We start from the raw sequence: 17,444 nt of genomic DNA on the forward strand, positions 1-17,444 counted from the left end.
CTTGCAATAATTTCAAAATAATTCTCATTTTTTAGCATAGTCTCAGGAAAGTTTTCAATCGCTTTTGAAGAGTCACTAATCTATTTTTAAGTCAGAGTTTGGTTCTATAGAGATACAATTTGCGGAATAATAACAATCAATTTATAGATCATCATAAAACGATTCTGTCTGATATAATCGTGAGCTTTTGATTTCAATGACGACATCGAAATGTTTTTATTTTTTTCATATTACAACTGTAACGTACTTTTTAAATAAATTATCTAAAAAAAGACAAAGATAATAAAGTAGGTTCTTTGTATGTACGTCAAAGCTATCAAAAAAATTTTTTTGTTGATTGGTAAAAGCATGTATACAACTACATTTATATAAATTGAGAAAATAAAAATTCGAGCTGTAAATGTTTAAAATATAAAAAAAAAAAAAATACTCCATCTACATTAAATCATTTAAATTATACAACCATACATACACCATCGCTTTTATAGTGCATAAAAGAAATTAATTAAGTATTCATATTAATCACTCTGTCATTCATTCCATTCATGAATCACTTGCATTGCATAATAATTCATTAGTAAATTATCATTTAGTTTCATTGTTCTTTATTTAAAAATTTTATAATTCTCCTTTAATAATCGATAAATAAAAAAAAAACAAGTTCAAAGCTTATCGTGAAAAATTGTTTTGAAAAATCGATAAAAAAAAATTAATATCAATAAGTATCTATAATTTTGTTAACGTAATTAAATATATTTCTTAATTTTCATAGCTGTGCAAACATAGAAAATAAATTTTTCTTATTTTCAGTTAAAAAGTATGTATAACGATAATAGGTAAAGTAGAAAGTCATTGAATCGACTTTTGTCGAGTATACATGGTATGTTTTACAAACTCACCGTACTCTGGCGCCACTTATCAATAGTTATAACAAATCACACAATAGAAATATTTTTGTATCAATTGTGCAATATTCGTTACCCATTGAAATATCATCAATGAAATCGCACTTACGTATCGAGTTTCGACTTTTTGTCTGAGAAAATCAATGAATGTCATTCGGAGGAAGTACGATTTAAAGACTCGTACCTATATGTATAATGTACTCCCTCTCATTGATAAAAAATTGCGATTAAAAAATTAACTACCGTGCAAGCACTTGTTACAGCAAATTAACATTAAAAATATTTCACGTCTAACGCATTGTACGAGATACGCCATGACGTTTCCTTGCTGATTATCAAATAACAGTCTCGAGAAAAAGTCGGTTTGAACTAGGCCACAAGTGATGTACTTAATTTAACGAGTGGAACGTGATACTGATAATGTATGTAAAACACGTGTATCATCTATCTCACGACATACAGTACACGACAAGATAGCAAAAATTATATATACGTTTGGAACAAACGCAAGATTTCATTCTATGAAATAAACATTTACCACCAACATATAATATCTATGACATGACGTAACATCAATGGTAATACCGATAAATTGACACGTACCATTTAAACATTTCCATGAATCTCGATACTCCATTAATTTATGCGCTTTAAGATTGGTAAAATACCACGATAAGCAACACATGCATTCCTACATATTTGGCCATTTAATCAGGACGCAGGTATCTTCAATCGAACAATCCGAGTCGTAAAATGAAATAAAAACAGCAAATTTCGCATGCCAAGAGGACTTTTCGTCGATAATCGACCTCTTGCATGCCATCAGCAGAGAATCTGTTGATACGTTTATTTTTTCTTTCTTTTTTTACCAACCTTAAGAATAAATTATGACGTTAAATATATACATGGTGCACGAGACGAAATAAGGTCAGGCTAATAGGTATACGTACGTCAAAGAGATCAGCTTGATACGTTGTACCTTGTAGCCATGTATACGTGTAATTTGCGCTATTTTGTTTGCGCGGCAGAAGAAGAAGAAGAAGGAAGGAGGATAAGCAGCGATTTGGAGGTACCATTTTACAAGCACATACACACATATATTGGTATAGGTATAGTCACGATAACAGACATTGACAATTACCAGCTCTTACCAGACGCGAAGGGCTCTCCTCCTCCTCCTTCTCTTGTTCTGCGATTCGCCAAGCGAGCAATGTCACATAATAATATGCAGCAGCCCCACGTATATATGCAGATTAGATATCTCCGCATGGTCGTCCCTACTCTCTTTCCCCATTCTTCTTTCCTTCCCTCTTTCTCTCTCTCTCTGGGTCAACAGAGCCGTACGTCGTCTATGGCACACATTAGTTGTTCTCACGAGAGCATACCACAGTGACACACTCTTATATATAGGTACTATCCGTTCGCCGATCACTATACGGGCTCCGCGCGATGGGTACCCCGTGTAAATAAGCGCGGGCCCAAAAGGCGCCCTTTTACCTTATCAGTATTTCAAGTATACAAGGGGGGTGGCTAAGTGCATGGTATACGTATGTGGGTGAAATATTGAGTCTCGTATCTTTTCCCAACCCCCCCAAAGGAATTTTGATTTCGTTTGTGCATTGGGAAGACGACAAGAAGACGGGTCCACTGGCTCTGCTGCTACGCTACGTACTAGAGGGTGAGTCGGCGAATCGGTGCTCGAGTTGTAATTACCGCCTGTATTTCAATGTTGCTTGGCGAATTTCGCAATCGATAATCTGTATCTCCTTTGTTTCTTGTTTTTTTCAAAAGTATTATTATGTTTTTTTTTTTTTTTCTTCTTTTTCTTTTTTTTTTGCGAGCGTTACAAGAGAGAGTTCTTTGAAAAGCCGAGATGTGATTTGATTGCACGGACGATCTAAACGGGAACGAGTGGAACGAGATCATGCAAAGTGTCATCGGCCCGAAACAAGGGGGCCCACAATTTTTTATTGGCCTGCACGAAAAAAAAAAAAAAAAAAAAAAAAAAAAAAAAAAAAAAAAAAAAAAAATCAATCGGTGATGGTACGCGTAATCAAGCTAAAATTATCGGGTAGTTTATTTCTGATCGCGAGCACGAAGGGATGCGTTCAAATTTTTCATGACGAGCAACAAGTATGAATAAAACAATTGAAAAAAAGGAAGAAAAGGAACGCGGAGCTGTAATTCATGAGCCAATGAAGCTCGTTCGTAGAGGAGGGCGATAAAAGAGAGCCGGTGGTATCGCACGCGACGACGATAATTGAGATCAACGCTCTCACGAATTTCCAATTGATGCACTTGCGCAGCCGCGGTGAGATAAAACGAGACGACCCTTTCTGCACGACAAATGCTTGTTTGGCAATTGTATGCAGTAGCCGGGAATTTTTTCCGCTGAACATTGTTACGATGAGACAAAAAAAAAAAAAACAACTTAATAATGTATTCAAAAACACGATTCAACCATTGAACTAATTTGATATGCGCTGATGTGATTGAATTGCGAAAACGTAAATAGTGTAAGAGGAACGTGAAATGAAAATAATTACGTGCGTAGAAGCATTGTTTGTGTGAATCATTTATCCAACAAAAATAATGTCAAAGAGCAGCAGAAATTCAATAACCTCTAGAGATTTTTCGTTTTTTTTATGCAAACACACGTGCTCGAATAATTTTCGTGAAAATAACTTGATTCCTCTGATTATGTTTTACGGTGGCAGTTTGCGCAAAGCAATATGAAGGTTAGTATGATAAAGTTAAATCAGTTAATGTATGTTTGCACACGTATAAAGTGCTGGCAGTGGTGTAGCCGCTAGACGGATGTTGCTCATGTAGGAAGCTCTAAAAAAGCTGAAATGGACCAAGCAATGAGCCGATGTGATTTTTGATTATAAGATTGGGCGGTGGATGGACACTTGTTATCATATTCCAAGTCACAAAGCGATCCGAGTACTTTGTTTATTTTAAATGAACATGTAAAATCTTTTGTCGATAAACATCAAGTTAATCAGCAGTAATTCAATAATAAATCCGATTATAATTTTTGCTTTCGTTATCCAAACCGATGAAATTGATAAAGTAGATAGGCTAAGAAAGAATCAACTTGAGTGATAATACCATTGATTCATTTGTTTTTTTTGGTTTTTTTTTTTTTTTTTTTTTTTTACTGACATTCTGACGTACTGTATACTTATGAAATGATACATTGGTTATTTCTCAAATGTATCATCTGTTGTCACTGAAGCCATCACTCCAAACAACTCACTCTTGTGAGTAAACTACAACAGTAGTCGCATTAAAAAAAAAAAAAAATTATTATGATTTAACGTATACAAAAAACATATCTGCCTTTTTAATACGACTGTTTCAAATTTATATAAATACTTGAAATTTTTTTTTGATAGTTATTTGTCATGAAAGATTTAGTGTTTCAAATTTTTCATTGGTAGTATAGGTAGATTTTTTTTTTTAATATCTTTTATCTTATGAACGAATAAGTCTTTGAAACAAACTGACTCAATAAGAATTTAAAGTATTAGTAAAAAGAAGTTATTACTAAACAATTTTTCAGTAATTTAAAAAAAAAAAAAATAGTAATAATAAGAATAATGATCTTAAATACAAAAAATGACTAAAATTAATATTATACAATGATAATGATAATAGTGGTAGTAATGGCAATTGATTATAAAAATTTAACGTACTAATTTATTGTACTCTACTTAATTTGGAAAAATAAGCGTTCGGCATAAGTGACATATTATTATAGATGTTCTTATTTTTCTTTGTACTTTAGCTGAAAATACGTGCATGTTACTTTGATTTCGGAACATAAACTCTGCAGTCGTACCTCGTATAATTCGTATTTGTACTCGAGTCAGTAGTTATTAAAAATGATCTGATTTACCACGAATTTTTGAAAAAAATTTTAAAAGGATCTATAAGCGCATAAGCTAATAACGTATGTTGCGTAAAACAAAGACGGAACACGTGCGAACGCCAGTATTCATAGTTCAGCTGATCTACGTAATGTACACATAGGTAATACTTGATAGTGTGCATTTGATTTGCATTGCTTGATAATCTCCAAAGGATCGACCGATACGCGAACGAAAGGTGCACTGATACACAACATGTCATCGACTTTGCTCATGATTTTTTATCTCGATTTTTATTTGCTTTACAAGTTATAAATAAGAAGGAGGCGTGATTATTTTGAAGGAGGTGTTAGAAAAAAAAAGTATATACGTACTATTGCTATAAAGTGAAACTATTGCTAATTATCACGTGGTCAGTAATATATCCCTACTTTCTAACCTGATGGGTCATAATAATACATACTATTTCAATTGAGCAACGATCAATGACACACTGAATAGAAAATTTTGTCGAGCGAAATAAATGTTTATACGAATAAAAAAAAAAAAAAAGTTTATACTATTCAAATAAATATTTATTGGAATCCATTAAATATTACGTTGTAAAGGAAGTTGTTTTTTTGTTTCAAGTTAATATTATTTGATTACAATAAATATTTACTTGTTAGTAATCTTGTAAACGTTTTTTTTCCAGTGCATATATTTAAAAAAAATCCACCATCTCCTATACCATCTGGTAAACAGTGTCCACAAAGAAAAAATATCAATAAACCCAATCGTTGTGTAACATCGGTGTATCCACATTAAAAATTTTTTTGTTCCCCTTTCTTAAAAACTTTCCGTACCGATTTTATAACACTAAACGCAGGGGCCAATGGGTATCTGCAAAGAGGTGAATCACCTACAAGATTGCTCGTAGCTCAGGTACTACGCCCATGCATGACTCACATACATGCACGCTGGCCCATGCTGACCGGAAAAGAAATCAAATGAAATACTTTTCAAGGCGTAAAATAATAAAATAACTTTAAAGAAATAACAGATGCAAAAGGTTAACTGGGAACAGCTGCGCTGAGATTCAACATTAGATATTAGTATATATAGATTGAGTATGTTAAAAACTAGGATAACTTAGAGTTAAGACCCATAGACTATGGCTAATACAACCTGTACACGCTACACCATTAGCCAGCAACAATATTCCATAAACCTACGAAAGCAATCTTATTGACTTTTAAAGAATTATCCGATTTTTACCATTCATGTTCGCAGGCTCATGGTTTACTGTACAACCCTTTTGTATCGCGTTAATAATTTCATAAACATACGGCAATAGCCCCAATTGTAATCTTGTTAAAAACTGTCACTGTTTCAAATGTAAAGGACAACGGGAAAGTCATGGCACTTCCCCCTTTTCCTGACGCAGAGATGTCGAGAGAGAGTCCGCACTCTTGCTCCAACACGGGTAACGGAATTTCCGATTCCCCAGGGCACTCTGAGCCGACTTCCTCTCCTACGACAAGCATAGAAAACCATGGTTGACAAAACGCTACTAACATTTCGAAATACATTTACAACTAACAACGAATGGAAACTATTGGTAAACCTAAGTAAGTTAACAATATAATAGTTCACTAATAAAAAAACAATAGTGTTTTAACCACAGAAACTGCTGTTGTTAATTAATCATTCATGATTATTTATTAGTCCGATCAATGCTCACGTGTACAGGTGTAACTAGCGGAAATTCTAGCAATTATTATAGATATTAATATCTAAAATTAACTACTACTAAGACTATTATTAATACCACGAGATGCTGAACATCTATTCAACCAAACCTAAATATTAAGCGATTTTCACCACTCTTTTTGCATTGGGCTTGATTGAATGGGTGAACAATGGTTACTATTCGTTAATAATGATAATACCACATCTCAACGTTAATATTAAGTTATGATAAAATCTTGTAACTTTTTGATGTAAAAGAGAAAGGAAGGGCATGAGTAAATGAATCACCTTCCCTTCTCTTGACGCATAGAGGAGAACAAGCCGGATGTGGGATGTGCCAATTTCTGAGTGGCTAAACTAGAGCAGTTCTAGCTAATTAGATTTTCGGCTGTTATCTTTTCTTCAATATTTTCCCCCGGCAAGTTTTCCTGCGATTTTCGAGCCAGCGCGTGACCGAGGTCCGCTTCTTGCAATAAAAAGGCCCGGAGGCCCAGAGGAAAATCAGTTCGCAGTTCGGAGTTCGACTCGACTCGACTCGGCTCGACGATGGCCCTTCAAAGTAGACTGAGTAGTAAGAGTCCGTCTCTGCTACAACCCAGTCTACTGCGAAGCGAGGTACAGTCAGTACAGTTTAATTTTCACCCTCGAACGGTTGACTAGGTAGCTAGAGTCCGCCTCTGCTATCTCACGGTCCTCCACGAGTGCGGTTTTCAATCTTCGATCTTGGACACCTCGCGCTGGTTCATTCCGCTGTACGTTGTATATAAAAAAATAAAAGTAAGTCGAATTCAAATGCAAAGTGACAAGTTATTTTTTTTTCTCTCGGTTCCAAACGCAGACGTGTTTTTGTTAGAGTTTGAAATTTGGTATCGGTAAATACCACGTTACAAGATTATATAGACAAATAAGTCCTCACGTAAAGTCTAGGACAATCACATTTACTCCGGATGGTACTGGTGGATCCTAGACCGGTCGTGAACTTAAACCATTTTTGCCCCCTTGCGTAACCTCTAGAGTATAACTACCTTTGCTCGTTACGGTACTGGTAACCTTTAGATTGCGAACGGGATACCGTACGTCACGTCACCCCAGGTATCCTCGATAAATCCGAGGCGCGCCGCGAACAAGTGCATCACATTATTGCTCGAAAACCGCGTCGATTTAATCAAAACGGTCGCCCTCACCTTCTTTCAAATACTCAGACAAGAAAAACAACTACCTTTTAGCCCCGCGTCCCACCCATGCGCCCAGTGCGAGTCCCAAGCTATTAAGCGAAAGCTTAGGCTTGAATGGTACGTTGCGCCGACGTAACAGTTGGAACCATTTATTTAATACGAGCACAATCATCTGTATATTTTATTTTGATTTCTAATAAGATTCGCATCCTCAATCACGTCGATCGACAATTCATTGGATTGCATAGCTTGACTTTTTATTTGCGCAATGTAACTTTAAAAGTCTCCAGTTTTACAATTGATGATATCATTGATTTGTCACGATGTGTATAAAATATTGCAAAGTCCTTTCCAATGGACGAACCATCGAATTCCAATTTCACGTGATTTATCGCATTCTTTCTTTTATTGAGCAACACACACACACACACACATTCGTATATAAAAATAGTTGTCCGGTGTATCGCGCATAAAAAGTCCATAAAGGCGCCCCACTGATGGATACTATAAGCTCTTAGACAATGCTGAATCCTAGGTAGCCTCGCATTCCACGAATCGGACTCGCACAAAAGCCCCTACTTCGCCATCACTTCCGTTTATCGCGCAAGAGGTAACGTTTACCTGGGTATAATCACTGCTTCACTGATCGGGGGGGGGGGGGGGGGAAACTTAAAGGAAAAGTTTTAATAGCTCACAGTCGTAGTAGCACCAGCTCTCTTCCCATCCCCCCCTTTTTTTTCTACTTTTTTCCATGTCCTTTCTTTTACTACCTTGATAATGTTAGAAGTGAAACAGCACCGTCAAAGAGCGCAGTATACGCTTTGAGCGTGTCAAAGGAAATTCCTCTGTAATCTCGCGTTCGCAAATATTGACTTTGGGGATGCCACAGAGATTTTTTACTCCAGATAATAACCCTTGGCGAACTTTCTTGGACGAGTGGCGTTCGCCAGGGAGGATGAATCTGCCGAAAATTTCATTGGAACCTGTCCAACGGTACCTAATTGCTTTCAATTACGTTCCCGCGCGTCGATGGTGGGGTTGTCGCTTCAGGCTTCCCACCTCTTGGTTGTCACCGTTCGTTCGTCTCCTTAACGTAATGTAAATTAACGATCGGTTTTACTTATGAATAAGGTCGCGCCTTCGTGTATTAGGTGTGACTACTACGTTCATCACCATCAGAGAAAAAAAGAGTAATTACGCATACGCAACAAGTTAGACAAAGTCGAATGGTTTTTTTTTAACAATTTGGGTCCTTCGGAGCATTGTAGGATTGTACTTTGTAGAAAAAAAAAACTTTTTTTAAAGAATGGCACTTTTTTATACATACAATGTAGAAAGTCAATATTTTACGGAAACAAACGTATACCTAACTGGTGATTTTTTTCGCGATTACTAATCACTTTGGCTGCCTGATGCGTTCGACTTACTTTAAGGAAATAGTATTTACAATCTAAAAAATTTGTAGTTCAATAAAATCAAAGTGCAATGGATTTTTGGATTGTATAATTGTTTGGGACATAAATTTGGAAATGTGTTGAATGGCTCAAATGACAGCAGATGATAAAAGTAAATTAATTGTTTGAACAATACAATTGATGAATTTGGAAAGTTATATGGTTAAAAACAGTTCAGTTATAAAAATGCAGGATATTTTTACCTCCCAATGAAACTTCTCCAAGTACAAACCATCACGTTTCGGTATAAAAATTTTATAAAAATTACTAAAATCAGTCGTAATCATAGGTCATGCATTTTTTTCATAAAAATATTAAAAAGCGAAATATTTATTTCCAAATTTTTCAAGTAATTGCTTATAGTGTTTTTTTCTCAACGAACAATTAGTTACGTAACGAAGAAATCAGATGCGATCGTAAACACAGTATCATAATAGAATACAACGATACGCAATTAGAAACTGTCCAATGCGAGTTTTACTCTTAAATGTCACAATATTTGATTTTTTTTTTTGCTATCTACATCCCATAAAAATCAATTAAAACATTGTCTACCAGCTCGTTTGTACGAGTGCATCGGCGTATCATCTCCCGTTAATTTGCTATACTGCTGCTATATTAAACGTTGAATGGAGCTGTTGTGCGATTTTAATTGCACACCGATGTCCGAGAAAGATAGTCCAATCGATCGACAGCAGCACGGCATTGTACGCGCGCGCTTGACTTCTCTTGCTGCAAATTGCACGGGCACTTTGTTTCCCCAATTGGTTGTTGTCCACGGATTCAGGAAAACAAAAACAAAAGGAGAGAAACACTTTATACCACGTTTGAGCGCGTTTTATCGCCCGGCCGAGTTTTTAAGCTTTGCGTAACCCAGTGTCCTGCACAGTCTCGCGCGAGCCATCGCCTGAGACGGACGGAAGCGCCAGCACGTCTGACGTTTCGTCTTCGCTATAGTCTTTCTGATACCCGTAAGTCTTGATTTTTTTTTTCTTTTTTTTTTTTCTACATTTTTAACTGCACTTACTGTTTAATACTTTTTACGTGCGCTTTAATTTTATCGTTATAGTGAATTTCTGTCTATTCTGTCTTGATTTGCGCACGACAAATCTTTGCATTAAATATATTATCTAGAAATCATTACGATTGCGAAAAAAATAAATTTTTGTCGGTTGTTCTAAAAAATAGAGGGTTTGTTGCAAGCAGTTTTCGAAATTTATGGATACGATTGATACTATTAAACTTATTATTGGTATTAGTTGCATTTTTAAAATACTGATAAACGGTTATTTGACAAAAAATAAAATAAAAAACAAGTTTATATTTTACTAAAAAATGAAAACAAAAAAATTACACAATAACGGAGAACTGTATACATGTACCTGACCATGAACGCAGTTATGGTCATAGGTGTAGACGCTCTATTGATTGGACAGAACGACGGTCACTGACCCACGCAATGCTTGCATTTACATTTATTCGCGATAAATTTTTGCAGAAAAAAAAAATCTTTTACCCTTCGGTAAATGTAAAACTTGAGTAACCGTTTTTTTTTTATTTTGTTGTTGCCTAATCTCAGTGTTTTAATATTTGACAATATATTTTAGTAGGGCTATAATAGGTGGTTTACTGTCGTTTGAAAGTGAAACCGCGAAAACCAAATTAATTAATTTTGAACGGGATCACGTAATTGTTTGCTTCCCTGTAAGGTATACAACGCCTTGAAGAGGTACGTTTTTAAAACTCTTGGATTTTTTGGAGCATACTCCATTCGACGATCGTGTCTAAGAATAATTAATTACAAATTCATGCAGTAACGCGTAAACGAAAAAACTTATTCGCATTACTTGGACATGAAATTAATACTTCTTCTCTACAGCACTGTGGCAGGTATAAAGCAATAGCTACGAGCTATTGTAAAATGCCAGCGCGCACATAAAACAACGGCTCTTACACTAACCACACGCTAATGACGGAAACAAATAAAAATATATTTACAACGATCGGTAAAATTTAACAGGTCAACTTGACTTTTACGTTGCTTCACAGGAAAAATAGAGGGCTGAGTAATGTGGCTACTGCGTTCGCTGCTCGTGGCGGCTACGGCCGGCTCGCTGGTCGCGGGAAGCGAGATCGAGATCAGGCCATCTGGTATTCCCATCGAGGCTGTCATCGATAATTTCGCCGCGCCGGCTACGGTGACCATAGCTGCCCCCATCAGCATCACCACCGAAAAACCCGTGATGCCGCTACCGGGACTGCTGTATCCGCGGGAGAGCGAGTCGCGCGAGGTATCGTAACTTTCGAGATGTTTTTTCGCACCTGCTTGTAATTTTATATGGTTAATCACCGATTACACCTTTCCTTAAACATTTTTACTAATGTTTTTGTAGAAAAATGAGAGTGATTTATTCATTATTGAGCAGTGATGTTTTTCCTGTTGCGATGTGTAGGGAAAAATGAAAAAAAACCTGTGCAAGGGTAATGCCAAAATTTTACGAGTTGTCAAAGAAATTTTATTCATCGGTTAGTCGTCATGTAATTATAATGATACCCATATTTTTTCTTATATTTTTAATGGTATGAACTGTCGATTTTTCTTATGGTTTTCGATATAGTTTTGTTTATCGATTATATATTCAAGACAATTATTTTTTTACTTTTCATTTGGTTATAGAAAACTAAGGCTAGTTTGTTTTCTTTTTCAACCGAATACCTCCAAATACAGCGTCAGAAATTTTTGGAAAACTATAGAATGTCATGAAAATATTAATTAAAAAAAAAAAAAAGAATAAAAAAATTGAAATAAGAAAACCATCTTTCGTTTATTCGAACCAAAAAATGTATCCCTACAAATTTTTTAATTCCAAATAATATCATCCCTCAAAGAAATGACGTGTATCAGTACATCAATCAGTAAAAAATATTTATACTCAACCCATAAATATCGCAATAGTATACACATCATGATTGTCTAAATTGTGGAAAATTTAATAGAAACATCGACTTTTTATTTTTTACTTTTCCGACTCGGTAATCAACGTGTCAAGTGTATGCGCGACAAGTAAATCTGATATATATACACCTATAAATCAATGAACAGTACAATACGAAAATGTACAATAAATTGAGCAAAACAATAATCTCGAAGAAGTGTCAGGTGTCAAATAAATTTGTTTCGTTTATTCACAGATAAAGTCTCTGGATGGCTTTTGGGACTTTGCTGTGCCGCCTGTTAACGATCCTCAAAAAGGATTGCGCGAAATGTGGTACGCAGAAGATATATCAAAGGTACCATTTACGGAAATTGACTTTGTCATGACAATAGAATTTTTTTTTAAATGAGAGAGAAAAAAAAAGAAAAATTTGTTAAAACAGGTCGCCAAAGTGATGCAAATGCCAGTGCCCTCGTCTTACAACGACATCACAACCTCCAGCGAACTACGAGATTACGTGGGACCAGTTTGGTACGAAAAAACTTTCTTCGTGCCCCAGTCTTGGCGGGACAAGCGAGTTTTCTTGAGATTCGGCTCCGTCAATTACCTAGCCCAAGTAGTAAGTATCATCGTCATCACCACCACCACCATTCATTATCCTCCCTCCCACTCTAGAACTGTACCTGCAGCGGTAGCCAGCGACGTCATTATCTTACCGCGAAATCACGGTAATAATTTACTATTGCAACGTCGTTTTTCTCGTCTGTTTTTTGCTTCGCCGTGTATACCACCTTGATTCGTGCACCAGTGGCTGAACGGCGAGTTGTTAACAAATCACGAAATGGGTCATTTGCCTTTCGAAGCCGAGATCACGAAAATGGCTATGTTTGGGGAGAAGAATCGTGTCACTGTGGCCGTGGACAACGGTCTTTCGCAAACGAGTGTACCTCAAGGTAAAATTGCCAAAGCCGAGGCTGATAATGGCACGGTCCGGGTGCAGAGTTACACGTTTGACTTTTTCAACTACGCCGGCATACACAGGTATTATCATCACTACTACTTGAAACTCACTCTCTTTATGTAAACGTTTAAATCCTCAAAGGGTTTATCACCTTATACCTATTGAAACTACGGGTGCATGTAGTAACGCAGTTTATGAGCTTTATTTTGCAGGCCAGTGTTGTTGCACACAAAGCCGAGAGTCTTCGTCGAAGACATAGACATCGATACTGGAGTCGTGAGCGAAGTGGGTGTCATCAAGTACAGCCTGAAAGTAGCTGGGATGAGAGATAAGGAAATGCCTCTGTGCGAGGTGCGCGTCCTCGATGCTGAGGAGCAATACGTCACAAGTGAACCAAGTGTCGGGACCCACGGGGTTCTGAAGATTAAATCGCCCCACCTTTGGTGGCCCCGGTCGATGAGCGACAAGCCCGGTTACATGTACACGATGGAGGTGGGTTTTTTTTTTGTTTTCGTGTTCATTGAAACGTTTAAAATCACAGTTAGTTGCTTTTTGGTTCAAGTACGTTTTTAAACATTATATCGTTGGATTGGCGATCAAAAGTTAAATTTAATAGGTTCAAGGCCAACCGCGTCGGTAGGAGGGTCATTTTATTTTTTTAGATATGTGTACTTACGTACAGACTCGGGCACAATTATACTATGGATTTTTAAAAGCTTTAAGATAATTTTATAAACAATACAAAACAATTTTTTTCCCCAGCGGTGGGATTAATTTTAAATATCAAGGTTTATTGCAAAGTATTTTTTAAATGAAATATTTAAATATTTTGACATGAATTTTTTCAATTTTCTTTTTTTTTTTAAATTGCAATCTTAATTCTACGTAAAGTTCAGACAAAAGTAAAGTTGCAAGTTAAAAACTTTTTTTCGTACTTCAATAAAGCAAATTGACGTTATTTGAGATCTGAAACATGAAACATGAATGAAACATAATGAAGCGATTAACTTGAAGTCATCACGAATAGATTGGTATTACTTGAAATAATAATAATTGTATTGAATATAAACTATAAACTGCATGGGTTTAATGAGGAGTATCGAGTGGTGAGGAAAAATGTTTTACTTCACAGGTGAAAGTTAAATTGCCCAATGTCACAGAGCACGACATATACCGACTGCCCGTGGGTATACGCACTTTGAGATGGACGAATACGTCCTTTTTCATAAACGACAAACCAATTTACTTCCGCGGCTTCGGGAGGCACGAAGACTCCGCGATAAGGGGCCGTGGCTTGGACCTAGTCACAACAGCCAGAGATTACGAGTTGCTCCAGTGGGTCGGAGCCAACGCCTACAGAACCAGCCACTATCCCTACAGCGACGAAGTTCTCGATTTAGCCGACAAGTAAATAAAAACGTTGCCTCCATCCAATCAATCGAAGCTGATCTATTGATCATTTTTCAAGGCTTGGATTCATGATCATCGACGAATGCCCATCGGTGGACACGGAAAACTTTTCATCGGAACTGCTGCACAGGCACAAACTGTCTTTGTCCGAGTTGATTCGCAGAGACAAGAATCGCCCGTCGGTCGTCATGTGGTCCATTGCGAACGAGCCCAGGACTCAGCTGGCGGATGCCGGGATTTACTTCGAAAAAGTAGCGTATCACACGAAAAGCCTCGATCGCACGAGGCCCATCACCATTGCGCTCGCACGCAGTGTTACGGTAAGTACATTATTTTTAACCCACAATCACTCAACAATAAATGTATATTATGCATGAATTCGAATGAACATTTTCAAACATGGATTAGGAGGATAAAGCGGGCCAATATCTGGACATAATAAGTTTCAATCGTTACAACGCCTGGTACTCGAACACAGGGAGACTCGACATGATAACCAATCGCGTGATGTCCGAAGCCCAAGCTTGGCACGACAAGTACAACAAGCCAGTGTTGATGTCGGAGTACGGCGCGGACACGATGCCGGGGCTACACGAGCTGCCGGAGTACGTCTGGAGCGAGGAGTACCAGTTGAAGACCATGTCCCGTCACTTTGAGGCTTTCGACCAGTTGAGGGCCGAGGGCTTTTTCATCGGTGAATTCATATGGAACTTTGCGGACTTTAGAACGGCGCAAAGTACGATGACTCCCGAGTTTTTATCTTTATCTAGGACAAAAAAAAAACAAAGATGTGACTCTTACTGAGGATTGAAATTGTTTTTCAGCCTACACCAGGGTAGGTGGCAACAAAAAGGGAATCTTTACGCGCGACAGGCAACCGAAACTGGTGGCTCACCACGTGCGCCGAAGGTACCACGCTCTGAGCGCTGAAGAGGACAGTGGGGCAGAACTGCCGTGCAATCTAGAAAACTACATCTCGTCGTCGTACAATTTTTAAACTTTGCAAACTGAAGTTTTCAAACATTTATTTGGAACTTTGACGCACAACGTGTCGCTTTTTTATTTCACGAATCCTTTACTTTTCAGTTTAAAATTAAGTAGTTGGAAAAAAAAATTAGTCGAAGCGAGATGGTTCATATTATTATCCAAACCTAACTGACAACTTGTATTCGTTGCCTCCTTTTTTTGTGTAGTTGTACTTGCGACATAATAGAAAATTTTCATACAAACACTTTTTGTGATAATTATGTAAGATGTAATATTATTTTATACTCTATGAGTAAGTATTACACTGGCATTTTATAAAAAAAAATACACGTGTAAATAAACTATTTAGAATATATGCATGTTTTTGTATTTTTAAATTATCCTATTAGAGTGGCTTCTATAATATCGAAGTGACATTATGAAGTTATGCATTTGTCCAATTACTTTAGAAATAAAGCTAGTTCAATAAATTACTTAATTATCAAAAATATACCTACATTAGCTCATATATATCCCTTAATGAAAATTAATAGAACCTTTGTTGCATAATTTTTGTAATGGAACAAGTTGTTCTCAATAAAAAGAAATCGTGTCACTATTATAACAAGTAGTTATGTCTCAGGGAAGATTATTATAGACATGAACACCAGCAGTAGAACTAAAAAAATTTTTTGTATTTGACCACTTTTAATGATGCCAGTAATTTATTTAACTGTATATCTGTATTGGTGGTCATAAAGCATAGGAATCAACTTTGTGTACATCCGACAAAAAGATCTGTTCACCTCCTTATCTGCTTGAAATTAAATACCAGTATATGTTCATCATTTATTGCAATGTTTTATGTTGTGAGGGAAAAATACCTTTCTTTGAGTCAGAAAATTATATATTTACAAAAACATTTTCATCCCTTATAACGTATCTTAAAATTGTATCTATTATTTCAAGGGTTATCAACAGTATTAAATTTTTCTTATCCTAATCGGATAAGCAGACTCATTTTTTCCAAGTCTTTACTTTACACCACACACAGTATGTACTTGTCTATGAGAATAGAATATAAATAAAAAATCTAAAAAGAAAACTAAAAACACTGTTCATCGTTCAAGTTACTCACTTTCAACACGGTTTATCATCATCCAGTACTTCCACAACTTTCAAGCACTCATCTGCTAGTTCGACAAACACTGGTTCTGTCATAGCCTCTGCGATGGCTTTGGTAGGATTTTCATTCTGCAGCACAGATGTTATGATGTCTCTTACTTGGGGATTCCTCAGACAATTTTTTATTCCTTCGCTGTATCGCAGTTGTTCCAACTTTTCTATGGGAACTGTGTCCTCTGTGGGAAAATCATACTCCAACTGCTCTTTATTTGACGAACTCTGATCAATTTCGTAGTCTACAGATTCCGTGGGACCAGAACATTTTTCTTTGTGTTTGTTGCAGCAAATTGCAGAGCAGCTAGAAGTGAAATAGAATGTTTCAAATGAGTATTATATATACCGCCTGTACGCCGCAAATAAATGAACCTAAAAAACTAAATGTACGATTACTCACTAAAGTTTCTTGCATTTTGGACACTTGTATTTAGTACTTTCAGATGCACAAACGCAACAGGCTTTGACACCCATTGTGATCAATTGATTACTATTATCAAATCCAATAAACTAAATGAATATTTTATCGAATCAATTGCCAAAAACCAATTTGTTAATAGCGGGTCCACACAGCGCGCGGTTGATTTTGTTCATACTTGTAACCTAACCTTTCCTCTCTCTCATTTCCGTTTCCCGCGTAAATTTTGAATATTTGGAATTTTTCGTTCTTTTACTTGTAACGAACTTTTTGCTTTTTACTGAAAGAGTTCTTAATTCGATCGAATTTAGTTTTAAGTAGTGTCCAACAACAAAGCAAGTTTCTCACCACACCAGTCGATGTTGTTTTCGATCATAATCTTTTTTGTGGATAAACACATAAAATCACTCTCTGCTGAACATTGACTGATGAGC

General features: G+C 36.5%; 2 protein-coding genes across 7 annotated transcripts; one reads left to right on the forward strand and one right to left on the reverse strand.

The window, feature by feature from the left end:
- The first annotated feature begins 2,285 nt into the window (after positions 1-2,285).
- On the forward strand, positions 2,286-15,959 carry LOC106642117 (beta-glucuronidase). 4 transcript variants are annotated; one of them, XM_089592918.1, is made up of 10 exons: positions 2,286-2,583; positions 11,190-11,431; positions 12,333-12,431; positions 12,519-12,695; positions 12,885-13,117; positions 13,250-13,529; positions 14,170-14,444; positions 14,506-14,767; positions 14,856-15,183; positions 15,272-15,959. In XM_089592918.1, exons 2-10 carry the CDS (start codon positions 11,210-11,212, stop codon positions 15,442-15,444), a joined length of 2,049 nt encoding a protein of 682 aa, XP_089449044.1. In that variant the 5' UTR covers positions 2,286-2,583; positions 11,190-11,209; the 3' UTR covers positions 15,445-15,959. The 4 variants fall into 4 exon arrangements, with proteins under 4 accessions (XP_089449044.1, XP_089449043.1, XP_089449045.1 ...); XM_089592917.1 differs by lacking the exon at positions 2,286-2,583 and adding an exon at positions 7,032-7,288; XM_089592919.1 differs by lacking the exon at positions 2,286-2,583 and adding an exon at positions 7,032-7,263.
- Positions 14,914-17,154, reverse strand: LOC106642118 (zinc finger HIT domain-containing protein 3). Of its 3 annotated transcripts, none has more exons than XM_089592920.1 (3): positions 16,993-17,154; positions 16,552-16,896; positions 14,914-15,213 (listed from the first exon to the last, which is right to left on the reverse strand). In XM_089592920.1, exons 1-2 carry the CDS (start codon positions 17,064-17,066, stop codon positions 16,554-16,556), a joined length of 417 nt encoding a protein of 138 aa, XP_089449046.1. In that variant the 5' UTR covers positions 17,067-17,154; the 3' UTR covers positions 14,914-15,213; positions 16,552-16,553. The 3 variants fall into 3 exon arrangements, with proteins under 3 accessions (XP_089449046.1, XP_014212258.2, XP_089449047.1); XM_089592921.1 differs by lacking the exon at positions 14,914-15,213 and adding an exon at positions 16,464-16,478; XM_014356772.2 differs by lacking the exon at positions 14,914-15,213 and having other exon boundaries at positions 16,279-16,896.
- Positions 17,155-17,444: the final 290 nt, after the last annotated feature.

This window comes from Copidosoma floridanum, unplaced genomic scaffold, assembly GCF_036245765.1.
Source record: "Copidosoma floridanum isolate Cflo_tuat_1 unplaced genomic scaffold, Cflo_Japanese_pri ptg000019l, whole genome shotgun sequence".
NCBI classification, from domain to species: Eukaryota; Metazoa; Arthropoda; class Insecta; order Hymenoptera; family Encyrtidae; genus Copidosoma; species Copidosoma floridanum.